The sequence below is a fragment of the Hypoxylon fragiforme genome (genome assembly GCF_022984875.1).
Source record: "Hypoxylon fragiforme strain CBS 206.31 chromosome Unknown GGS25scaffold_10, whole genome shotgun sequence".
NCBI classification, from domain to species: Eukaryota; Fungi; Ascomycota; class Sordariomycetes; order Xylariales; family Hypoxylaceae; genus Hypoxylon; species Hypoxylon fragiforme.
The window spans coordinates 665,463-685,733 of record NW_026054765.1 but is presented as its reverse complement, the minus strand read 5'-3'; the positions used below and the strand labels follow the sequence as shown (position 1 = coordinate 685,733).

General features: G+C 47.4%; 7 protein-coding genes across 7 annotated transcripts; 5 read left to right on the top strand and 2 right to left on the bottom strand.

The window, feature by feature from the left end:
• The first annotated feature begins 64 nt into the window (after positions 1-64).
• On the top strand, positions 65-5,238 carry GGS25DRAFT_509703 (glycosyltransferase family 24 protein). Its single transcript, XM_049262588.1, has 4 exons — positions 65-551; positions 610-960; positions 1,010-1,844; positions 1,903-5,238. Exons 1-4 carry the CDS (start codon positions 403-405, stop codon positions 5,062-5,064), a joined length of 4,497 nt encoding a protein of 1,498 aa, XP_049112099.1. The 5' UTR covers positions 65-402; the 3' UTR covers positions 5,065-5,238.
• A 937-nt stretch (positions 5,239-6,175) lies between these two features.
• GGS25DRAFT_526063 (alpha/beta-hydrolase) lies at positions 6,176-7,000 on the top strand (the record flags this gene model as incomplete). Its single annotated transcript, XM_049264910.1, has 1 exon — positions 6,176-7,000. The coding sequence occupies one exon, from the start codon at positions 6,176-6,178 to the stop codon at positions 6,998-7,000; it is 825 nt and encodes a 274-aa protein (XP_049112098.1).
• A 1,671-nt stretch (positions 7,001-8,671) lies between these two features.
• Positions 8,672-9,938, top strand: GGS25DRAFT_509693 (HIT-like domain-containing protein). The gene is made up of 4 exons (XM_049262587.1): positions 8,672-9,094; positions 9,180-9,341; positions 9,583-9,597; positions 9,691-9,938. Exons 1-4 carry the CDS (start codon positions 8,966-8,968, stop codon positions 9,796-9,798), a joined length of 414 nt encoding a protein of 137 aa, XP_049112097.1. The 5' UTR covers positions 8,672-8,965; the 3' UTR covers positions 9,799-9,938.
• Positions 9,939-10,101: 163 nt separating this feature from the next.
• On the bottom strand, positions 10,102-11,774 carry GGS25DRAFT_516087 (phosphatidylinositol transfer protein CSR1; the record flags this gene model as incomplete). The annotated part of the gene is made up of 4 exons (XM_049263156.1): positions 10,102-10,625; positions 10,694-10,793; positions 10,900-10,941; positions 11,007-11,774. 4 exons carry the CDS (start codon positions 11,772-11,774, stop codon positions 10,102-10,104), a joined length of 1,434 nt encoding a protein of 477 aa, XP_049112096.1.
• A 1,277-nt stretch (positions 11,775-13,051) lies between these two features.
• On the top strand, positions 13,052-14,130 carry GGS25DRAFT_78342 (DASH complex subunit Dam1-domain-containing protein). The gene is made up of 3 exons (XM_049266013.1): positions 13,052-13,498; positions 13,568-13,683; positions 13,740-14,130. The coding sequence occupies exons 1-3, from the start codon at positions 13,184-13,186 to the stop codon at positions 13,933-13,935; spliced, it is 627 nt and encodes a 208-aa protein (XP_049112095.1). The 5' UTR covers positions 13,052-13,183; the 3' UTR covers positions 13,936-14,130.
• GGS25DRAFT_509688 (uncharacterized protein) lies at positions 13,662-14,676 on the bottom strand. The gene is made up of 2 exons (XM_049262586.1): positions 14,339-14,676; positions 13,662-14,267 (listed from the first exon to the last, which is right to left on the bottom strand). Exons 1-2 carry the CDS (start codon positions 14,566-14,568, stop codon positions 14,138-14,140), a joined length of 360 nt encoding a protein of 119 aa, XP_049112094.1. The 5' UTR covers positions 14,569-14,676; the 3' UTR covers positions 13,662-14,137.
• Positions 14,677-16,797: 2,121 nt separating this feature from the next.
• GGS25DRAFT_528007 (aconitase family-domain-containing protein) lies at positions 16,798-20,140 on the top strand (the record flags this gene model as incomplete). The annotated part of the gene is made up of 7 exons (XM_049265138.1): positions 16,798-16,908; positions 16,992-17,241; positions 17,406-17,798; positions 17,850-17,972; positions 18,077-18,390; positions 18,458-19,453; positions 19,525-20,140. 7 exons carry the CDS (start codon positions 16,798-16,800, stop codon positions 19,693-19,695), a joined length of 2,358 nt encoding a protein of 785 aa, XP_049112093.1. The 3' UTR covers positions 19,696-20,140.
• Between the last annotated feature and the right edge of the window lie 131 nt (positions 20,141-20,271).

Here is a 20,271-nt window from a genome sequence, read left to right as displayed (position 1 = left end):
ATGCATGCATGTACAGTGCTTGTACGTACCTATCTATTTGTTTAGGTGTTCAATTGATACTAGTACAATACAGTTGCTTCATCGACGTACTATACTACCTAGGTATACCTAAAATAATTATATATTACCAGTGACATACATCATTTATAACTTGTTCCAGACCTACGAAAAAGCCACTTTGCGCCTTTCAATAACAGACTTATTTATGATGACGACCGAATAAGAATTCTTACTTTCAGCCAGTCTACAACATACAGCATATGTGTTGTTCATAATCTCTTTAGCTCAGCTCTGCCGCCTGCCTGAGCTTGCGACAGAGCTATTATACTTCTTGCCCCTCCACTTACACGCCTCACCTACAGTGTCCAGTAGTATTTAGTAGGTCCCTAACTACAAGATATCATGATACGACTTCTCCAATTGCCATGTGGCCTTACTGCCACTCTTTTGGCCACTCTCTGCTTGCATTCTGGCCATGTCGTAGCCGGGCCATCTATCAATGTTGCTATGCAGGCTGCCTTTCCTGCTCCTCCATATCTTGTCGAGCTTCTGTAGGTTGCGTACATATGAGACAGACTTTATAATGAACAACAACTAAATGTAGCGTAGAGAGACTGCCGCGGGGGAGAACACAACATCGTATTTCCCCTTACTCGACCGAATCGCCGATGGAACCTTCGCAAATGCAAAAACGGATAAGGACCTATACGAAAAGTTTCTTGACATCCTTCAACAAGATGGTCATTTTCAAAGTCCCGAGGCCTTGTCCACCTTTCGACTCGCTCTCTCCATGAGATCAGCAGCTCCCAGGATAGAAGCGCATTACCAATACTATGACACGGCCGTTGTGCCGTCACTAGAACAAGCTAGAAATGACTGCGATGAATGGGTGCTCCTGGGTGGGAAACAGTATTGTTCGGCCTCGCTTGCGAACTCTGAAGGTCAAGTCTCAGGAGACACGTATGTACTATTATTTCAAATTTATCGGCCTTTTCTTACAAAAAGACAGACAAATACGCTCACTCCCGTTCGACCGAGCCTTGGGCGCTGGGGCTGAGGCCATTTTGTACGCCGATATCACTAGGCCTGAGTTTGGCCCTTTTCACAAATCATTAGCTCAGATGGCCCGAAAAGGAGAAGTTTCTTACCGCCTACGATACCGTATTGACCAAGCCAAGGAACGAGAGCCGCTGCCGGTTAGTGGATATGGGGTGGAGCTTCAGTTGAAACGAACAGACTACATCGTTATTGACGACCGCGATGCTGAGAAGTCTGAGACAAGTTCGGCTATCGAATCTGTGCCTACCGAAGTGGTGCTCGATGGGGAGCAGGAAGTCACAGATCTCAAACCCCTATCGAGCTCCGAACTATCATCGTTAGGGCTTAAGGCTGGGTCGTTCATCATGCAAAGCGATGACCCCTTTCAAACCCTAATCAAGCTAACTCAAGACTTTCCCAAATTCTCTGCGTCAATTGCAGCTCATAATGCTTCAAGCGCGTTCGTTACAGAACACCGAAAAAATCGAGCTTTGAGTGTTCCTGCCGGGATGAACGTCCTTTGGATGAATGGCGTTCAGCTGATCGAGCGACAAATAGATCCATTTACTCTCGTTGATGGCATCCGCAGAGAACGAAAGCTCATCGAGGGCGTCACAGAATTAGGTTTGACTGGGGAAGAAGCCGTGTCTTTACTTGGCCACCGTGAAGTGACAATCGCCAAGTCTGACGACGAGCCTAGTAGATTTGATTGGCGAGACGAAATTGAAGAGGGTCGTGTTATTGTCTGGTTGAACAATATTGAAAAAGACAAGCGATATGCTGAATACCCTACAAGTCTCATGGCTGTGAGTATTCGTTCACCGATAATATGGAGCACTATTGAATGGCTGACCATCTTGACAGCTTATGCAAAGGACATACCCTGGGCAGATCCCACCAATTCGAAAAGATATTTTCAATCTGGTCCTTCCGATTGACTTCACTAAATCTGAAGATCTGACTCTGGTCGTTCAGCAGCTCCAAATGTTCATTAAGAGGTTGTTACCTGTCCGCTTTGGATTGGTTCCATTAACACCAACCAAGGAGGCTGAGGAACGAGCAAAAATAGTATACTACGTGCTTGAGAACTATGGTCTGGCTACTCTTATGTCTTATCTAGAAGCTTGCAGCATAGGGACAGCCACTGAGCAATCGATTTTTGAGAAGGCCATCAAAAATCGAACTCCGAAAGATGAGGACAGCAGGGCTCTTCCGTTTAATGAAGTTATCGAGTCTGAAGCCTATATGAAACAAGTCGAACTTGCAAAGCATTGGGTAGAACGGCTCAACGCTGATACCGAAATACCTCCGATGTTTCTTAATGGACTCGCTATACCGCGAGAAGATAACTGGCTTCAGACAATGAGCATGAAGATGAGCAACGATTTACAGATGGTCCAGCAAGGCATTTTCATGGGCAAAGTCAGCGACGATGTGTGGATACCCGGACTCTTCATAGAAGGTGCCCCGACTCGGCGTAACCCCTACATCTTCCCAGAGAGTAATAATGCCCTTGTCGTCTTAGACGTCAATAAGTTGTACTCGGAACATAGCGACCTATTTAACAAAATCCCGGTCATCGAAGCCAACCAAGATACGAGCAAAGAATCTTGGGCAACCCTTACTATCGTGGCTGATTTGACCTCTGAGCAAGGTCTGCATCTTGTATCTTCTGCTTTGGCCTTCCGACGCAACAACCCGGGAATACGCATTGACATTGTCAACAACCCACCACCATCTAGCAATGTACAAGATATTGCCGAATTGCTCACTACCCAGCTCTTGGAACTCGCGAACCTCAACGAGCTAGAATTCCTCGAGCAAGATCCGCGTGATGCAAAGGAGGGCGGATATAACGCCGCCTTGTCTCGATTCCTATCAGCCACTGGGTTTGCGCCAGGTGCCCAGCTTCTCATCATCAACGGTCGTGTTGTCGGTCCATTTATTGCCAAGTCGACGTTCAAAGAAACGGACTTCGAGCTCCTCCTCGAATTTGAACAGGCTACTCGTATTAATCCTGTATATAATGCGATTCAAGCACTGGGTTTGACGGATAAAATCTCAAATCCGCTAGCTGCGGCTAAGCTCACGTCAATCACCGCCTTGTCGACCATTTCAGACCTTCCAGAAGGAATATTTGAGTCTGCGCCGACCCTACGAACGACCATGTTTGACCAGTGGAACTCAACCCATACAATGATCCATGTCGGCGAAGCCTCCACGGCCAGTATTCACTTTGTGGCCGTCATCAACCCTGCTAGCGAGTTGGGACAAAAATGGGCTCCCATACTCGAAGTTTTGTCACAACTTGATGGTGTCTACATGCGTATTTTCTTAAATCCCCAAGAGAAGCTCAGTGAGCTTCCAGTCAAGAGATTCTACCGCTACGTATTAGACTCAGCACCTTCATTTGACGATGCTGGAAAGGTCATCTCTCGAGGCGCGACATTCAAAGGGATTCCTTCCGAAGCTCTTCTAAATCTGGGCATGGACGTTCCACCTGTCTGGCTAGTAGCAGCTAAGAACTCGATTCACGATCTTGACAATCTCAAATTGAGCTCGATCAAGTCAGACGTGGACGCCGGGTACGAACTCGAGCATATCCTCATCGAGGGCCACTCTCGAGAAACCTCGGGCGGTGCGCCCCGCGGTGTGCAACTATTGCTTGGTACTGAGAGTAATACTCACTTTGATGACACAATCATCATGGCCAATCTGGGCTACTTCCAATTCAAGGCCAACCCTGGTTATTACAATATTTACCTCAAAGAAGGGAGAAGCTCAGAGATATTCGATATCATCAGCGTCGGCGCAAAAGGCTACAACGCCGTTCCAGGCGATGAGGGCACGGAAGTGGCTCTTATGGACTTCCAAGGTACCACCCTATACCCACGGCTAGAGAGGAAAGCTGGTATGGAGCTAGAAGACGTTCTCGAGGAGAGTACAGCAGACTCCAGTGGGGACCTCCTATCTCGTGGCCTTAAGTTTGCCGAGGGGATTTTGGGCGGATCGAAGCCAAAATCTAAGTCTGTCTCGGCGGAGGAGCATGCCGATATTAACGTCTTCTCTGTGGCAAGCGGTCATCTTTACGAGCGCATGCTCAACATCATGATGGTTTCTGTCATGAAGAATACAAACCAAACGGTCAAGTTCTGGTTCATCGAGCAGTTTCTATCGCCTTCCTTCAAGGAGTTTATACCGCACTTGGCGGAAGAATACGGCTTCAAGTACGAGATGGTCACATATAAATGGCCCCACTGGCTACGACAGCAGAAAGAGAAGCAACGTGAGATTTGGGGTTACAAGATCCTCTTCCTCGATGTGCTCTTTCCTCTCTCGCTCGACAAGGTCATTTTCGTCGATGCGGATCAGATCGTCAGGACGGACCTGATGGATCTCGTAAATCTTGACCTAGAGGGCGCGCCTTATGGATTTACGCCGATGTGCGACTCCCGAACAGAGATGGAGGGCTTCCGGTTTTGGAAACAGGGTTATTGGAAGAACTACCTCAAGGGAAAGCCGTACCATATCTCAGCCCTCTACGTGGTTGATCTCCGCCGCTTCCGACAGCTCGCTGCCGGCGATAGACTTAGACAACATTACCACCAGCTATCGGCCGATCCGGGATCCCTTTCCAACCTCGATCAAGACTTACCAAATCATATGCAGTTCGTGATTCCGATCCACAGCCTTCCGCAGGAGTGGCTTTGGTGCGAGACGTGGTGCAGCGATGAGAGTCTAAAGGAAGCGCGCACTATCGATCTATGTAACAATCCGCAAACCAAAGAGCCGAAGCTCGACCGGGCGAGAAGGCAGGTTCCGGAGTGGACTGCATACGACGACGAGATCTCAGCCGTTGACCGACGGCGGAGAGGGTTAGCCGCAGATACAAGCACAATCGGCGATAGTGATGCTCAGAAGAAGTTAGTTGGGGAAGATGACGGTGGTGTTGAGAAGAACACGAAGAGCAGACGACTTGATGAGGATACCGAGGCAAAGACGAAGAGAGTTAAAGATGAATTGTAGGTACTCGACATGTTATACTCGACATGCTCGACACGAGGAGGTGCCAGGCAGGTGTATATAAGTAACATAAGAATACTTAGGTAACCTAGTATATAAGTAATACTAGGTAAGTAAGTATAAAAAGACTCGATGATGTGGATAAGTTATACCGAATGCACGTCTGTGACATTGACCTATAAATACTACATATATATTGCTCAGGAGATGCTACCTATATTTACCTAGCTACCTACATATGTAACCTATAGTACTATGTACTATGTAGGTAGACATGATACATCATGCATGATACGGTTGATACCTAGGGACCTGTTTCTGGATACACTCCGCCGTGGTGTTTTGGCTTGGCAGCGGACCGGGTCGGGCCGGAGTTTTTACTGTATTGAACCATTGATTCTGGTAAGAGGTACAAGTACATGACCTACCTACGTGCCTACGTAATTCAGCACTACGTAGTACGTAGTACGTAGCCCTGGAGGTTAGGTAAATACTAACTAGTAGTCAAGCTTACTAAAGTCTAACCTTAAGTGGTATGTATTAAACCTATCAACATTCTTCCTTCTTCCATTAAAGCGCATTTTAATATAAGAATTCCATAGAATCCATTGAATCCTATTAAACTTTGGCATTTCCTCACGAGTCACGAGTCAAGACTCAAAGACTCAGGACTCACGACATTATTACCTAATCCTGCCCACCCGCTCCTTCGGGGAGGCAGTGCATGCACGCCATTCATCCACCCATCTATCCATCTATCCATCTATTCAGTATCTATCTATCTATCTATTTGTCTTAGTATCTTAGATATCTACCTACATAACCATCTATACATACTAACAATTATCCACCATCATCGTCATCTAACCTAGTACCTACATACATCATTCTTTTTGGGTGCTACGTTTTTGTATCCATCCATTTTATTTTAAATAACTACCTACGTAGTTAACCTATCTACAAAGCTCCACCGCCAAAAAGGGTAAAAGGGAAAAAAGGGAAAGAGAAAAACAGCTAATAGGTAAACTAACCTACATTACCTCCTACTTAATAGCAGGTTTACAAAAGAAAAGAAAGAAAAAGAGCCAAAACACTTCTATAAAAAAAAGCTACAATGGATCTAGCCCGGTCCATCGTAGCGCCGCTTGTCCCGCAGAAGCACACACACACGATCATCTTCCTGCACGGGCGGGGGGACACGTCGACGAACGTGGCGGACGCGCTGCTGCGGTGGTCGCGCGATTCCGAAGGACGGTCGCTGATGGACGTGTTCCCGAGCGTGCGGTGGGTTTTCCCCCAGGCCGAGGACCGGCTCGCCGAGATTCAGGGCGTCGAGGTACCCCAGTGGTTTGACGTCTGGAACATGCTCGACTTCACCGACAACGAGGAGCTCCAGGTGTTTGGGCTCCGCGAGAGCGTCGAGAGCCTCCGCCGCATCGTCCGCGCCGAGGCACAGCGCGTCGGCGGATTGCACCGCGTCTTCCTCGCCGGCATCAGCCAGGGCGGCGCCACCGCTGTGCATACCCTGCTGCACCTCGGGCATCGCGAGGATGGGGAGGTGGAGGGTGTGCGTCCGTCGAGGCTCGGTGGGCTGATTGGGTTTTGCCCGTGGCTGCCGTTCCCAGGGGGTTCGCTGCAGGAGACAAGGGAAGTGCTCGGGCTAGAAGAGGAAGGGGGTTTAGAGGTGGAAGGAGAAGAAGAAGACAAGCTAGAGAACGACGACTTCGTGCGGAGGACGCCGGCGTTTCTGGGACACTGCGCTGACGACCCGATCGTGTTTGTGGAGTACGGGAAGCAGCTGCGGGATGCGCTGCGCGGGTTCGGCATGGATGTCTCGTGGCACGAGTATCCCAGCGGCGGCCACTGGATCAACTCACCCAAGGGAGTCGACGACGTTGTCGAGTTCCTCAAGACGCAGGGGATACCGGCTGCGGAATGAGGCCTGCCACTGTTTCTTTTTGACAGTTTTCTGCCCGGTGGCTGGCTTCGAGATACGATGCGCCTTACAACGACGAGAGAGAAAGAAAAGGAAAAGGGGAGAGCTTGCATTGCAGAAGGAGTTTATGCCTTTTTATTTGCTCTCGGTGCTTGAGCATGGATGGTCTCTGAAACCTCCTTGCTACAAGCCGAACACGGAGTTTTCTCAGCTCGAAATTTCCGGCGTCATTCGATTCTTGAATTTACTACGTCGCCAAAATTGGAGGCTTCCGGTTGTTGCTGCGATATACCTATACACCCTTTACGATTTTAATGATATACCATATGGGTAATATTTTCAAGCCGGATGCCTCGATCAAGAAGGAGAAGATATAACCCATATACCACTACAATGAGGCGGAGGAGGAGGCCACAAAACGAAACTACAGGAACCGCCTGTCATGAGGCTGCCTACGCCGCGGTGGGTTCAGCTGGCGGGCGGAATATAATTATGCCACATTTACAGGCCACGAGATATAGGTTCTTTCAACCAGGAGCCTTTGGGGAAGATGCATAGCAAATTGAATTAGAGCGGATTGATTAAAGAGGGGGTGTATGGAGTTTTCACTCCCCATGGCCTGATAGTTGATCTTTAACTATCACCAGGCCGAAGAAAAGAAAAGAAGATGACTAGGTTAGCAAAGCCATATGCTACATTTTAGGGAACAGGTGTTGCAGGAGAAAAAAAGAAGAAAAGGACCAGTTTCTGACCATGTCGGGGTCGGGAGCTGGTGAACATCCCTTGACTAAGGGAATATATCATGACATTCATTGACATGTGAATCTACTTAAAAGGCGGGACATATCAAGGGAGGATATTATCAGAATGAAAAGTTACCCGTGGGCCACCAAGTCGTCTACAAACCCAAACCTACCCACTACGCAGGTAGGAGGGTATTCGGTAGACAGGTAGATAGGAATCCATATAGGTATAATGAGTCAAAAGTCATCACATGTAACCGCTTACAACTGTGCTCGACTAACATGTTTCTTAACAGTGTCTCTCGCGATACTATATCAATCAATCCTACCGTATAATAGCGACACGCACCGTGCGTCGGATCTCGGGTAAACTATCCTCATCAACCCAAGTCCGTGCACCGGCACCAGGAAACAGGTCTTATAGCAAGATATAACAGCAGCAAATTCTCAGGAGCGGGATTGTATAAAAGTACTTGACTCATGCCTTTTACCTGACTCAACCTTGTGCAACCCACAATGCTCCTTTACACTAATCTTTGGAAACACTATTCTGGAACACCCAGATTCAATTTTTAGTTTTACTGCTTTTCTCTTTTTTTTTTTTGGCCTTTCTTTTTTCTATGCGCCAACCAACGCCAACAACCAACACTCATTAATTCATTTATTGATGTTTATTATTGATGTTTTGTATTAATGTTTTTTATTAATATTTTTTATTGCACCTCATGGATAGCATGTTGTCGATGCATGCATGCAATTATTTTTACTTCCTTTTTTACTTCCCATTTCAATTGAAAAGCTTACCGAGATATTACCGCGGTGCCAACAATGAGACATTATGAGAGTAGGCGGGGTAGGTATCTAGTTACTTTTGTGCCCCTCTGTTGCTATGGGTGTATGTAATGAAGTGACGTGCTATTAAAGATTTAAAGGTTCTAGTAATTCTAGCTGTGACAGAGAAAGCTCAGCTTCAATTATACTTATCTACCTACCTATTTTTACGGATTATATCTGGATCTAAAAAGCCAGCCATCAAGGTCCACGTTTCCATCTCCAATCCCAAACCATTGAGTAATTAATTAGTACTATACATTTAAGATATTTAACATGTCGGCCGCTTGTATCTTCTGCAAGATCATCAAAGGCAAGCTAAAGCGTCCAACCAAGTCCCGAGATACCCGTATTGTCACTTCATCACCCAGGACAAACAAAGTAATAGCTTTATATGAAATGCAACCGCCAAACTAACAGTATATATAAAATAATAATAGGAGAAATCCCCTGCTTCAAGCTCTTCGAGAGTGACAAGACCCTCGCCTTCCTCGACATCAACCCCTTGAGCAAGGGCCATGCTGTAAGATTTCCCCCCTTTCTCCCCTCCCCTTTCCCCTTTCCCCTGCTACATCAAGTAAACACCACCTACTCACACAACACGCTAGCTCGTCATCCCCAAGTTCCACGGCGCAAAGCTAACCGACATCCCCGACGACCAACTGGGCGAGATCCTGCCCGTGGCCAAGAAGCTGGTGACTGCCACCGGCGCCTCTAACTACAACATCCTCCAGAACAATGGCCGCATTGCGCATCAGGAGGTCGATCACGTGAGTTTTTTAGTCTTTCTTTCTTTTTTTTTTAATATATATATATATATATCATCCCTCCTGCTTCTCCTTAACTGTTCTTCCTCTCTTCCTCATTGGTCCTCTGTTCTTTTATTCTACACGAGCAGTTTTGTGGAGTAATTGAAGGTAGAAGCGGACGATTTCGAAGAAAGGAAATAGAGAAAAATTCTCCTAGTACTGAGCAAACAGCTAACCAAATCACCATCATCTCTAACTCTAGGTCCACTTCCACATGGTAAGACAACTAACTCCCTACTCTCTTCTGCCCCTACTCCTACTCAGTCAGCCCCTTGTTATCGATACTGACATCAACTAACTCGCTCACCAGATTCCCAAACCAAACCAAGACCAAGGACTTGGCGTGGGCTGGCCTCAGCAGAAGACCGACATGGAAGCTCTCAAAGCCCTGGGCGAGGAGCTCAAGTCTAAGATGTGATGGGGCCTCCGCTGAGGGCCGAAAGCTTGCAGTCGGAGATCACTCTGTTATAGGTCCTTACCTACACGACACAGAAAGGGGAACGTGACGTGATAAGCATGAATAAATACCTAAATCAAATAAAAAAGAACTTCCAGAATTCGCCTTGATCGCTTTTTGGTGATATGTATTGATACCAAAGTAGTAGTAATAGTAATGGTACCTAAACCTTAGTCTATTCGCTTTGCCCACTTCCATGACCCTTTATCCATGAATTTTTTTAATCCTCTACACACAACCCATCTACCCGCTTCCTTGGAGTTTTCAATCCAGATCATCCACCGACGTCTCTCCCGCTGCCAAAGCCGCCGCGGTTCCGTTAGTGGTGGTGGTGGTGGTGGCTGGTGCTGTCTTGGAAGGGTAGTAGTCGAGCTTTCCATCACCTTTGATGACCCCTATCCTGTCGTAGAGGGATCTCGATCGGAGGTAGGGGTCCAGACGCCAGTACTGTTCCCTCAGCTGCTTGGCGACGGCGTCGCGCTCCGAGTGTAGGGCCGCTCTCTTCGTGGCGTCGGTCTCGTTGATCCACTCGATTGTTTTGCTCTCGTACTCCTCGTACAGTGCCTCACGTTCTTTCACGAGTTTCTGCTTGGTCTCGATATCCTTCATTTTGGCATTCTCGCCAGGTACGGGTTCCACGTATTGGTACGAGTAGCCTGACGTGCCTTCCAGGTCATCTGGTACCTTGTCCGCTGCAATGAACTCTTCCAGGTCCTTGAGAGTGTTGGTGAAATGCACCTTGCTTGCGACTACCGGGTCAAGCCATCCACGAACAATCTTCCAGATGCCTATAGTTTCGGTTAGAGATTACACATGCACGAGATGGGGATATTAATGATATCATGATATGACGAACCTTGGAAGACCCACGGGGACTTATGTACAAGGACTACCCCTAGACTCTCGGGGTAGTTCGCCTCGAAGCACTTGATCATGAATTTAACTGGCGCATAGTCCTATGCAGAATTAGCTTCCGCCTTTCATAGTGACACTACAACCTTTTTCTTCCTTTTTTTTTAAAAAAAAAAAAAGAGAAAGGAAGAAAAAAAGAGCGAAACTCACCATATTGGCCAATGAAAATCCGGTTAGGTCGAAGACGACGCACTTTTTGAGGGTCAGTTTTTATATCCTAGGTACCTAGGTAGATTTCGATTTCATGAGGAACTCACAGCAGTGTCGACAGGGGGGGATAACATAAACCGGGTTGTCTCGATAAGGTAGACCGTGAATCGCTCGAGACCCTCTTCTGATTGCTCGCCCGCTCTGTGCAGGCGGGCCCTAACAAAACAGATGGGCCTCCCTGCTTTGTCGGTTCCATAGCAATAACTCTTCCCCATCCGCAACTGCGATAGGAAATCCTCTGCTAATTTCTTGTTCTTCCCCTCAGCTGTTTTCTCGTTGATGGCGGCATATTCCTCGCCATTCACCATAATTTCTTCGTCAACGCGCGAGTCCGAGCATCTCCAGTTCATAGTCGACATGAGCATAACGAGTGCTCGTTGCAAATCCCATTTTCTAGCTCTGAGGAAGCGGAGGAGAAGGGCGTCAGGATGGTCATGTTTCACCATAGACCAAATCGTGGCTCTTATCTGCTCTGGCGAATGTGTAGCGAGGGTCTCGAGATAGGTCTTGTTCTCGCCCCATTTATCTTCAGGGTCATTCTCTTTGATACTATCCATGGCAAAACTCTTGGAAGACGTGCTACTGCTATCCTTATCCTTGTCCTTCTTCTTCTTAAAAAGGGACATTCGTTTCTTCTTAGGTTTTTCGGATCCCGAGTTGTTGGCTTTCCCCGGTGCCTCAGAGGCGGTCTCTGATTCAGCTGTCCCCTCCTCGCCAATCACGGCGCATACCTGCAAAAACATCTCCCAGAACTTGCGCAGCTTCTCATCCTGCTCGGGGGTTAAATTCCCCGGTCTACCTGGAAGGGTTTCCATGACTTCTTCAGTGTCGTAGCTGGAGTACTCTCCAACGTTTGGTTTCGAAGCTGAAGCTGAAGCTAAATCCAAAGGTACTAGGTTGTAAAGTACCAATGCGCCGAGTGCGAACAAGGGCGCAATATATAGCGCAAGAGAGATCTGACTCTTCAAACACTTCTCGTCTTCGCAGTGGTGGGCTGGGTATCTCCGCGCCTCAAAATACGTGTTCCTCGTGAGGAAGGGGCGCAACGATGAGCGGAATGCGCGCGTACTTGTACAGCTTATGCGAAGATGCGGTGGTTTCCCACGGGGCAGTGCAGACGGCCAAGCTAGATGAGCTCGAGAATGGACAGTGGCCGAGAATGCGCGTAGAGGTTTAAAAGAAGAGCAAAATGGAGAGCTGTGCAAAATGGGAGCTTTACAGGTTGCGGATAGACCGGTAAGAGTATTTAAACCTATCCTTGGAGCTTTGAAGAAGCGAAATGGTTGTGATGCTGATACTTTCATATGGCCCAGGAACAGCCAATGTCCGACGGACCCGAGCTACCGTATCGCCGTGTAAGCGCACTTTTCTCCCTTTCCGCGTATCGAGCTTGGCTAGCTGTTTATTCTGTGGCAGGAAAAAGGAAGAGGGTAGCTTGTTTGCGTGATAAACAGGCGACGTGGGTGACAAGGCGCAAAGTAGCGCCTCGAGTAATAAAAAGATAAAGGAGAAAGAGGTCTGAAATGTTGGAGCTACCAATGCTGACGTAGTTATGTATACGAGTTTTCGTATGTCTCTGATGAGCCAATCGTATTTTGCTAGTCAGCTGTACTATGCCGTACCTTGAGCCCGGAGTAAGTATTATTAGAGAATCTTTATTAGAGAATCTTTATTAGAGAATCTTTAGGTCAAAGGTAGTATTATATGTATGTACTAATTAGTTCGTAGGTAACATTGGAGTTGTATTCCAAGGTTAACAACATTGAAGTTGAATGAACTGAAACCCTGTATTCCGACCGGTACCATACAAGATGCATGTGTAGTACTTACTACTTAGACTTTCATTATGTAACCAGTTGGCACTTTTAGTAAGATATAAGATATCATTATGCAAGTTCTAGGATCGTGCTACCCGAGCCGTTGCGCAACCGTTCAGACATCTAAATACTAGCAATATGGCACGTGCACACTGCACAGTAACTACCCCCACCATCCTTCGAAGTTCAGGTTATTTCATCGTTGCCAAGCATTGATTGACCTACTGTACACCTACTATGTACATGCAACTTTAGCTAGCCTTCCTATGCAAGACAACCTTGAACCCTTGGAGTCACCAACCTAAATCGCAACACCTAGATAATTCTTAACTACCTACCAAGGGCAATCAGAAGAAAACATTCGAGACTCGACCACACAAACTACTATTGGCTTTAATCCCGCACCAATGTCTGCAAACGAAGGCCACGAAAGCGTGCGACGGCCGCGCTCCACGTCGCGATCGCGTCCAACAACACCCCTCCGCCCCTCCTCCCGCTCCTCCTTCCGCGAATCCGCCCAGCGCAGCGTCGAGGGCAGCGAACCCTTCCCGTTGAACGTTTTCGAGCCAGCGTTCGCCGAGCTTTCCGACGCGGTTGCCGATCTAGAGGCCAACATGATGCACTTCCAACTTATGCACGAAAGTCTCGCTCGGTTTAGTGAGGACTTCGCAAGCTTCCTGTACGGACTAAACATGAACGCTTTTTGCGTGGATTTTCCGGAGGTAGGTGGGCTGGAGGGTTTACAAAGCTACATACAAGATATGATAAGGTCTAATAAGGGGTGTTTGTAGGGACCAATTGCCGAGTCATTTCGTAGAGTCAAGTTAAACGAGGACCAACAACCTACCACGGGCCGATCACGAAGCACAGAACGAGGAGAGATGATGGATGGGGAGACAACATTCATGTATGCGAATTCCGTTTGTTTGAGGCTCTGTGCCAATATTCTGATTATCTCTCTAGGACTACGGATACATCCTTCGTAGAGAATCCACCAACCGTGTCCAAAGCGACCCCCAAGAAGTTCGCGACACCTGATACCCGCCAATCCCGTATGCCTGGTCCATCAAGAGGTGGCACGCAATCGAGAGGTAGAGCTGGGACAAGCAGAGGTCGTCCGAGTGGTCTTGTGAGGCCGAGAGCTCGTGGGTTAAGATGAGCCATGCTGATGATTGACCATCAATCATACGAATTTATATGGTGGTGAAAAGCCTGGAGTTGCATTGCCGCATTGTTGCATACTAATTCATAGTAAAATGCGCCCAGCAATGCGCTTGATCGACGACACTTGGTTGATCTATGGAGAGAGACCTATATCACGAGAGCGTCTCTCGAGGTTCATAAAGTGAGATGGGAAACAATCAGGTTGCCATAATAATCTCGTTGTCGGCAGTCTTCGCGGCTTGGCTGGGCTCTTGGTTGTTGGTTTGCAGGCCCACAGCTGCCTCAGCCTCCTTCTGAGTGTATGGTTCTTCGCGAAGTTGCTTGACTCTGCATTGATAATGTTAGATGAGCTACTAGGTAGGCAGGCTAGATACCCAAAATGATGAATGCAAACGGACCTTCTCTTGTGTGGCTTTCCCTTCCTATGCCTTACGAGGTTCACCTCGCTCTCGTACCACTTGGCGCATTCGGTACAATACCATTTACCCAAGTCTGGAAGATCTTCCGGGGCTTTCATTCCCTTGAATTGGGCAAGGTGCTTCGGGGAGATGAGGTCGGCTTTGATCTGATCAAGATCCCTCGTCTTGCGACGGGTCTTGCTTAGCGTGCGCTTGTTGGTGACTCCCATGATCTATCCGTGATGGCTGAATATGGTGTAGTGTAGATGTTGTATGGTACTATGATGGAGTGAAGATGGTATGGTAGACATTGGTAGTAGCAAATGACATTAGGTAAGTTGATTTGCAGATTTCTCGACTGTAGAAATTTTGGTGGGGTCAAACTTTTTTTTGGGCCCCGTCGCGTTCTAAAAGGTGGTCATAGCGTTCTTACTCTCTTTTTATGGAAATTTACATGTGCCGTGCCTCCGAATTTGATCCGGGGACCCATTCCGCGTTGCAGGGCCGGGCGAGCGGCATTGTAGTTTTAACAAACATTGTTAAATTTTGAACAATAATAACTAGTTAACGCTGACGCAATCAGCATTAAGCACCGAGTACTAAACGAGCACTAAACTAATAACTACTAGTATTCATTTATGATTTTCCTCCTATTTTCTTATTTTTGTTCTCCTTGGGACACAATATTTGCCAGCATCTAAAAATGAATATTGAATAGCAATATTGATAATAGCATCTATGATCTAATAACAGTGTTGCAACTTGCAATTAACAATTCCCTCTTTACCGAATCGGTTCAGTCTAACCTAGTGTAAACAATTCGGCCACAATTTTGAACATACACCGAGGCAAGATTTCCATATTCCCCTTGTCATTAGCATTTCCGCCGATTGGCCAATGGCGGCCCACCCGATTGGTCTCCAGACTCTGCAAAATTTTGTCTTGGCCTATCGAATTTGGCCTGCAGACCTCGAAAATGTGGGCCAACTTGCATTCGTGAAGCGATTCAGGGCTCCTGCATTTGCGGCGGTACTTTGTGGACAGCGAACTGGTACCTGCGGCTATTTCGAAGATACATTCACAGGCTCAGGCACGAACAGTGGAGTTTAGGTTGAATGCCAAGTTGGTAACTATATACCTACATGTATGTGTATAGAGGCATTGATGTTACTTGTGTTATCAGTCTTGCGACTCTCATACCAACGAAGAGAGAATCTGGACTCAGTGTTGTGTGCTTAGTTTGTTGCAGCAAGACAAGGAAGGCTAGCCTAACTACATGTATCTATGGTAGCAGAGTAGGTAGTTCGGAAGTTCCTGGTAGTATCTTGCCATGTGTAAAGACATCAGTTCCAAGGTTGGTTTGTGGCGCTTGCTACCCTCCAAGCTATAGAGATGGGCAGGGATCGACTTCAAAGTTAGGTCATAGATCTTTTCAGCTTGCCAATGAGGCTTTGAGATGTACCTACAGTATTTTCAATGTTGGAGGTCTTAGCAATGTCTATAATGTGATTGAAGGAAACAAGCCTATTGAATATTCCCTATCATGAAATCTATGTATAACTAGTAACTAGTCAACTTCAACATTGGAACTAACATTGAAGCTGCTAGGCAAATACTAACCTACTAACTTACTAACCTAGGTACTAGGTAGGTAAACTGAAGCCTGGGTCCGGAGGTGCCTAAGTTAGCATCAAGACCGTTTTCATCCGATTCACAAACCGCACAATTTGACAGAACTCTTTAATTCGGGGTAAGAATTTACTTGTATCGATAATTGTTATGAACAACACGGAAGGAAATGTTTAAAAATTAATGGTACACACCTATATACGGGCGGATGAGATGGAGAGTTAAGTTGAATTTGATAAGGACGATACGTAGCTTTCAAATTCTTGACCAATTAATAAAATTGGCGTTTTCTTTATCTCGATGCAGTGTGGCTGACATATCCCAGAAGGCAGGGTGAGGTCACAGCTTTTACTTGAAAGTAATCGGATTCACTGTGATTGGTCCATTCAGCCGGGTAACATTATTTACAGTGGATGTACCTCTTCGTCTTAGCCGAAGTACCCTGATACTTCCTACCACTCCCTGATACCCAGCAAGCCTAGCCACCTAAGCGTCGATTTGGACCAGTAGGCTTACCAGCTTCCCTTTCCCGTAGCACCGTTATAACGCTGTACCGTCGTACCGTCATTAGTAGCATCTTTAATCGCAAACCACAAAACTCTCCACCTTTTCTCTTCTTTTCCCATCACAACGTTCTTTTTTTTCCCTTTCTTCGTCCGAACATACCAATTCCCTTTCACCTGAGCTTATTCCTAGAGACCCATTGTGTTTCTCTACGAATCTTCTTACCTCCCCTCCTCCAACCTCTATAATCTAATAGTAGATTTGTCCAGACTGATCCTTCACGTCTGAACCCCTCATACCTCTTCCTCAGGACCGCGGTTGTCACCATGTTGGCCACTCGACAGGTCCTGGGCAATGTCGCCCGCTCGCGGGTCATGCCAGCCATGAACCTGCGAAGGTGCATGGCCACTGTGACAGACTCCCCTCTAGACAAGAAGGTAGCTTTATCATCCCGTTCGCGAATCTCAAGAGCTTGTTAAGATGTCCGCGATCAAAGACTAATATTTCCCGCACATTATAGGTCAAACAAAACAACTGGGAAGAGGGCAACTTTATCAACTACAAGAAGATGTCTGAGAACCTGGCGATTGTACGCAGCCGCCTAAACCGACCCTTGACCTATGCCGAGAAGATCTTATACTCCCACCTTGACGACCCCCATGGCCAAGACATCCAGCGGGGTGTCTCATACCTTAGGTTGCGACCAGATCGTGTTGCTTGCCAGGATGCCACTGCTCAGATGGCTATCCTCCAGTTTATGTCCGCCGGCAGTATGTGCCCATTCCCCCCTCTGTCTTGAGAGTAAAGATATCTTCTTGGAGCTAGCTGGTTTAGGAGCAACCACTCCTTAACTGCATCATAACTACTCCAAAATATACCCCAATTCTTGCAGACCATTACTGAAAGCGATGATTACTAACATTCACTACTCCAGTGCCTTCCGTTGCTAACCCAACTACCGTCCACTGTGACCATCTGATTGAAGCACAAATCGGTGGCGTTAAGGATCTTGAACGAGCCATCAACATCAACAAGGAGGTGTATGACTTCCTTTCCTCAGCATGCGCCAAGTACAACATTGGTTTCTGGAGACCTGGCTCTGGTATTATCCACCAGATTCTTCTCGAGAACTACGCTTTCCCCGGTGGTCTACTGATCGGCACTGATTCGCATACCCCCAACGCTGGTGGCCTGGGTATGTGCGCTATTGGTGTTGGTGGAGCTGATGCCGTGGATGTTATGGCCAACCTGCCCTGGGAGTTGAAGGCGCCAAAGGTCATCGGTGTCAAGCTGACCGGTGAAATGAGCGGGTGGACCTCGCCCAAAGGTGTGTTCAATCTTCCTCGGCATTCTTACTAAATACTAATAAAGCTTCTAGATATTATTCTCAAGGTTGCCGGTATTCTTACTGTCAAGGGTGGTACTGGTGCTATTGTTGAGTACCACGGACCTGGTGTCGAGACTCTTAGTGCAACTGGAGCTGGTACAATCTGCAACATGGGTCAGTCTTTGCTCCCTTTTCATGTCACTTTCCTCCGTCTCTCAATATCATTCTATGACCTTTATCGTTTAGTTTCATTGTCCCTTGTACTAACTATGAACTAGGTGCCGAGATTGGAGCTACTACATCTCTATTCCCCTTCAACGAACGCCAATACGATTACCTGAAGGCCACTAAGCGCTCGCAAATTGGTGACTTTGCTCGCTCATACGCCAAGGAATTGCGTGAGGATGAGGGCGCCGAGTACGACCAGCTTATCGAAATCAACCTTTCCGAGCTCGAGCCGCACATCAACGGTCCCTTCACCCCCGATTTGGCCACCCCCATCTCCAAGTTCAGCGAGGCTGTCAAGGCCAACAACTGGCCTGAAGACCTCAAGGTCGGCTTGATTGGATCCTGCACAAACAGCTCCTACGAAGTAAGTCTTAAAAGATATAAGCTTTGTTCCATGCAGAACCAGGAATTGGAAACTAACGTCTTTGTAGGACATGTCTCGAGCTGCTTCAATTGCTCGGGATGCTATGGACCACGGACTGAAAGCCAAGGCGGCGTTCGTGGTGACTCCAGGAAGTGAGCAAGTAAGAGCAACAATCGCACGCGACGGTCAGCTTCAAACTTTCGAGGAATTTGGCGGTATCGTCCTTGCCAATGCCTGCGGTCCCTGCATCGGCCAATGGGATCGACGAGACGTCAAGAAGGGCGAGGCCAACTCGATCATCTCGTCCTACAACCGTAACTTCACTGGTCGAAACGACGGCAACCCTGCCACCCACTCCTTTGTTACTTCCCCCGATCTAGTCGTCGCTTTGTCCATTGCTGGCACTCTTCACTTCAACCCCTTGGCCGACAAGCTAAAGGATAAGGATGGTAACGAATTCCTGCTGACGCCTCCTACCGGTGATGCTCTCCCAGCCAGGGGATACGACCCTGGTAACAACACCTACCAGGCCCCTCCTTCCGATCGCTCGACCGTCTCTGTCCAAGTTGCACCCACATCGGACCGTCTCCAGGTCCTACAACCCTTCCAGCCTTGGGATGGCAAGGATGCCCTAGATATGCCTATTCTAATCAAGGCCAAGGGCAAGACCACGACAGACCACATCTCCATGGCCGGCCCGTGGCTCAAGTACCGTGGACATCTGGACAACATCTCGAACAACATGCTGATCGGTGCCATCAACGAGGCCAATGGCGAGGCGAACAAGATCAAGAACTCGACCACTGGGGAATGGGGCGCGGTTCCGGCTGTAGCTCGCGACTACAAGGCTAAGGGTATTAAGTGGGTTGTTATCGGTGACTGGAACTACGGTGAGGGTAGCTCGCGAGAGCACGCCGCTCTAGAGCCCCGCCATCTTGGTGGACTTGCTATCATCACACGAAGCTTTGCCCGTATTCACGAGACCAACTTGAAGAAGCAGGGTATGCTTCCTCTTACCTTCGCGGACCCTGCCGACTACGACAAGATCAAGCCAGATGACAGAGTGAGTTTTGAAACTTTTTTCCCTATTCAGTTTCATGAGACAAAAGTTGGCTAATATACATTCCTATCTAGATTGACCTGCTCTGCACGGAACTTGCTGTTGGCAAGCCCATGACGATGAGGGTACACCCCAAGGATGGCAAGCCATTTGACGTCCAGTTGAACCAGACGTTTAACGAGGCACAGATCGAGTGGTTCAAGAACGGTAGCGCGTTGAACACGATGGCCAAGAAGGGGAAATGAAAAGGTTTAGGACCTAAATTGGTAAAAAGAAATCAGCAATAAATAGGGGACGTGCATGCCGGCGTATTGTGGGGAGGCATGCTAGAATTACTACAAGCTCATGGAGTGTATAGGGAGGGTTTGGGTGTACGGATGTCATGTTGCGTGGGATCATTATATTTCCAAAACCCCGCCGTGACGTTTTACCTTTGATATTTCCAGAACATTTTCTACGTCTGTACAAAATGAAGTCGTTAAAAGATACCTATTTAAAAAACACTTGTCTACCTAATACCTCTTCTGTATTCTGTGTCCTGTGTCCTGTGTCCTGTGTTTTGTTCATGAAGGTTGAAATGGTAAGGAATCCAGGGGTATTGAATATTTATCCATGGATTGCTAGCAAGCTGCCCTAGTAAAGGTAAAATAGCACGTAGCATACCTGTTGGAACAGATAAGGTGGTTCCGTGATCACGGTGGGTTGCAAATAAAAGGTCAGAATCATGAATGTAGTTGAAGTTGTTAAGTAGGATGGAAAGGATCGAAGATCCTTTCCCAATTGAAGTAAGCTACAAAGATGGGCACGGGCCATGTGGGTCA